Below are 5,212 nucleotides of genomic sequence, written 5' to 3'. Positions count from 1 at the left end.
GAATTCAAATGCAAATTATTTTTAAAATTTCTTTAAATAATATATCTTATGATTCTAGAATACATGTAAAAATATTTGCACATAATTATAAAATATAGAATGCTTTTTTATGTTAATTAATTTATAGAAATGAATGTTACATTTGTTTAATAAAAATTAATATATAATACGTGATTATGAAATTTCAAAATTTAAAATAAATTGAATACTCCTTCATCATAATCCACAAGACTCTTAAATTACTCTTTTTAAAATATTTTCCAAAATACTAGATCGTCATAAAACAAATTATTCAAGAAAAATATTATCTCTATTGTAAATTTATTGATGTTTAAAAAGAATTACATAATCTATTTAGTCAACTAATACAACTTATTAGATAAATATAAGATTTTATGTAAATTAAATTAAATAAGATTGAAAAATAAATAATTTAATTTTCAAACAAAGACTTGGATATATATATATATATATATATATATATATATATATATATATATATATATATATATATATATATATATATATATATATATATATATATATATGTCAACATAAAAATAATTGAAAAATAATATAAAAAAATATTCCAACAACTAAATCAGTAAAGGCAAGAGTCTAGAATATGGGGTTGAACGAATTCAAATGCAAAGTATTTTTAAAATTTCTTAAAATAATATATCTTATGATTCTAGAATACATGTAAAAATATTTTCACATAATTATAAAATATAGAATGCTTTTTTATGTTAATTAATTTATAGAAATGAATGTTACATTTGTTTAATAAAAATTAATATATAATACGTGATTATGAAATTTCAAAATTTAAAATAAATTGAATACTCCTTCATCATAATCCACAAGACTCTTAAATTACTCTTTTTAAAATTTTTTCCAAAATACTAGATCGTCATAAAACAAATTATTCAAGAAAAATATTATCTCTATTGTAAATTTATTGATGTTTAAAAAGAATTACATAATCTATTTAGTCAACTAATACAACTTATTAGATAAATATAAGATTTTATGTAAATTAAATTAAATAAGATTGAAAAATAAATAATTTAATTTTCAAACAAAGACTTGGATATATATATATATATATATATATATATATATATATATATATATATATATATATATATATATATATATATATATATATATATATATATATATATATATATGTCAACATAAAAATAATTGAAAAATAATATAAAAAAATATTCCAACAACTAAATCAGTAAAGGCAAGAGTCTAGAATATGGGGTTGAAGGAATTCAAATGCAAAGTATTTTTAAAATTTCTTAAAATAATATATCTTATGATTCTAGAATACATGTAAAAATATTTTCACATAATTATAAAATATAGAATGCTTTTTTATGTTAATAAATTTATAGAAATGAATGTTACATTTGTTTAATAAAAATTAGTATATAATACGTGATTATAAAATTTCAAAATTTAAAATAAATTGAATACTCCTTCATCATAATCCACAAGACTCTTAAATTACTCTTTATAAAGTATTTTCCAAAAACTAGATCATCATAAAATAAATTATTCAAGAAAAATATTATCTGTATCGTAAATTTATTGATATTTAAAAAGAATTTCAAAATCTATTTAGTCAACTAATATTGTGAAAAAATAATTTTTATAGTGTTAGATAATTTTGTGAAAAAAATTTTTACAAAGAATTTTTTTATAAAAATTTCAAATAAAAATTTTGTTTGAATAGTTATTTTTAAAATGTGATTTTAGGTATTTCATCTAATTAAGGAAAAAAAATTGGATATCAAAATTTCAAAAAATCACTTAATTTTAAAGCTATTTCAAATAGATTTATACAAAAATCATTTTTGAAATACAAATTTTTTAAAAAATTTCGATTTTGACTAAATTTTGGTCTTCAATAATGTATGTGTATGTTATAGGATGTCAAAATTAGCGTTTCATTTTAGAAAAAACGAATATAAAAAAACTTGTAATATTTTGAAAAACGGTTTTAGAAAATCTATTTTCAAAAATACAAAGAAAAAATCTATTTTTTTTAAAGCTGAAACAAACTGGCCCATAACTTATTAGATAAATATAAGACTTTATGTAAATTAAATTAAATAAGATTGAAAAATAAATAATTTAGTTTTCAAACAAAGACTTTGATTTAGATTATATATAAATTCTTATATTTGTGATATAAAATATAAGATTAAATAAGTTCTTGGTCTTATAAATATTTTATATTTTATATTTAGTCTCTTTAAAAAATAATTAGAAAGTTTTAGTCTTCATAATATTTTTATTTAACTAAAATATTTTTCGCATTTTTTTACTGTTGGAATAGACTTATGAAACCGTTCTTAAGGAATAAAATTTAGGTCAAAAAACTAAAATTTCCCAAGAAATGTACACAACGGAAAATAAATTTTAAAATATTTATAGTGACTAATAACTTATGTAACCCTTAATTAGATATCTTACATAGTTCCCTCCTTAAACGACTAGCTTTTTTTTTACCTAATAGATTATCTAGAGGAAAAGTTACAATCCATAGTTAATCTAGAAGGAAAATACAATTCAACTTGAAATTTCAATGGGTAAGATCTACATCTCCCACATTTGAAACTACTATAAATACACTACCACATTGTTATTCTCATCTCATAAAACATATATCCTTAATAATGGCACACAAAGAATTTTCATCCACATCTTTTCCCTCAAATTCCAACCCTTCAAACTCTAACAATGATTCCTCAGAAAACAACTTTAGTATTTTTTCTACACACTCAGATAACCCTTTTACCATGGTGGAAGGCAACAACGAGATCATGGTCTCTCACACCACTACCACCACCAACAACAATGACACATTGGTGATGCCACCATCATCATCTTCACAACTGTCCTCTGATAGGTATATGGATCTCCGTCAAGATCCACCAAAGGTCATTCCCAAATCCTCCACCAAAAAACGAATGGGTAGACCTTTGGGCTCTAAGAACAGGCCCAAAGCACGCGTCATTGTCGAGGAAGACAAGGAAACCTTCACAGAAGTAGTTACACTTCAAATCCCACTTGGAGAAGATATTGTGGAGCATATAATCAAGTATGCTCAACAACGTCAAGCTAACATAATAGTGTCGAGGGGTTTCGGTCTTATTTCTAACATTACCTTTCTTGATCCAGTATCACGTGTCCCATTATTACCCATCGAAGGACCCGTGCATATGACATCTCTATTTGGAACATATATAAATCCAAATTGTGAATGTCCTCCTCGAAAATTCATAACTGATCCACCATGTTCCTCTTTTACCGTATATTTCTCTAGTCCTAATGGATATGTATTTGGTGGAATTGTTGGTGGAAAGGTTAAGGCTGCTGGTGTTATTTTGATTAATGCCACTCTTGTTTGGACAACTTTGTTCCACAGGGCAATCTCCTCCAATAGAAATGTTCGAGAAAATGAAGAGGGTGGACCAATATATGTTGATGGTGGCATCACTAATGTTAATCATGTAGCATATGAATCTGACAACAACAGTAATAACAACAATGTTTTTCATATGCCTACTAGCTTTAATGGTGTGGATGCTAATTCAACTCAATTGAATTATCAACTTCCCTCTCAATATCTTCCTATTGATGAGAACGTCATTGATGAGAACTTCATGCAGTGGAACCACTCCAATCACCCTCATTATTAGATAACCAAATAATTGTAGGTGTTTCACTTTATTGTTTTTAGAGTCTTCTCAAAGTTAAAATTAAAAATGTAATTTTTTGTTTTGGTCTATTTTTTAAGAAATATGAAAATTAAAGAGATATTAGTATTTGCTTAATTTTATTCACTTGATATATATGAAAATTAAAGAGATTATATATATATATATATATATATATATATATATATATATATATATATATATATATATATATATATATATATATATATATATATATATATATATATATATATATATATATATATATATATATATATATATATATATATATATATATATATATATATATATATATATATATATATATATATATATATATATATATATATATAGAGGGCATATCATATGAGAATGCCATATTTATATGAGAATGTGAGAATGAATCTGAACCATTGGATTTTAAAATAAATGGTGGAGATTATGAGTAAATCTTTTTTTCTCTCTCCTGCATCTTGAAATAAATGAAGTAGGAGAGAGAAAAAAAATATTCACCCATAATCTCCACCATTTATTTTAAAATCCAATGGTTCAGATTCATTCTCACATTCTCATATAAATATGTCATTCTCATATGATATGCCCTATATATATATATATATATATATATATATATATATATATATATATATATATATATATATATATATATATATATATATATATATATATATATATATGGGAGCGTATTCGGTGAGAACTAATATTTATGTGAGAAACGAGAACTATTAATATCAATCGTTGGATTTCATTAACGTTTAAGATCTAAAATTTTTAATATGAAGATCACCTCACTGAATTTTATCTGTTATGGTCAATATTTAAACTTTCCATATGAAGAGATTCTTACTGAAAATAATTTTACTTGATGAATTAATCATTATTAAAATAAATTTTATAAATATACTTAATTTTAGGACATAAATATAAAATACAATTTAAATATATTTAGTATTTTTATTTGAAATTAAAATTATCTAAAACTATAAATATTTTTCAAGAATAAAAACATAATAACAAAATAATTTTTTTAAAATAATCATAAAACTCATCTTACTAGTATTAAAATTATTTTTAAATAAATATGTCATAAATTTCTTTAAAAATATTAACTCTTAAAAATTAATTAAATTAAAAAAATTATTTTAAAATTATATCTTACATATTATAAAATTATATTTTTATAATTTAATTTGATAAATTAATTGTTGTAGACTTATTTTGAAAACCAAACAAAGCCTCTTAATGTTTTATTAACAATTTAATCATCGTAATAAAATTTACTAAAATTTATTTTACAATAATCACTTAGCTCATTCCTGAAATTTTTCCAAAATAAAAATTCTGAAAAGTAAAATTAGTTTTAAAAAAATCAAAAACATAAATTGTTTACTCATCTTACTAGTATTTAAATTATTTTTAAATAAAACTATGTCATACAAATTTCTTTAAAA

At 21.5% G+C, this 5,212-nt stretch overlaps 1 protein-coding gene across 1 annotated transcript; it reads left to right on the top strand.

Moving 5' to 3' along the window:
• The first annotated feature begins 2,819 nt into the window (after positions 1–2,819).
• On the top strand, positions 2,820–3,722 carry LOC131634552 (AT-hook motif nuclear-localized protein 28-like). The gene has a single exon (XM_058905222.1). It carries the CDS (start codon positions 2,820–2,822, stop codon positions 3,720–3,722), a length of 903 nt encoding a protein of 300 aa, XP_058761205.1.
• The last annotated feature ends 1,490 nt before the right edge of the window (positions 3,723–5,212 follow it).

This window comes from Vicia villosa, unplaced genomic scaffold, assembly GCF_029867415.1.
Source record: "Vicia villosa cultivar HV-30 ecotype Madison, WI unplaced genomic scaffold, Vvil1.0 ctg.001315F_1_1, whole genome shotgun sequence".
Taxonomy (NCBI): domain Eukaryota; kingdom Viridiplantae; phylum Streptophyta; class Magnoliopsida; order Fabales; family Fabaceae; genus Vicia; species Vicia villosa.
This window is presented reverse-complemented; position numbering and strand designations above follow the sequence as displayed.

What these genes read in the sequence shown, in the direction of transcription:
- LOC131634552 (XM_058905222.1), top strand. Translation starts at nt 2,820, where the DNA reads ATGGTGGAAGGCAACAACGAGATCATGGTCTCTCACACCACTACCACC.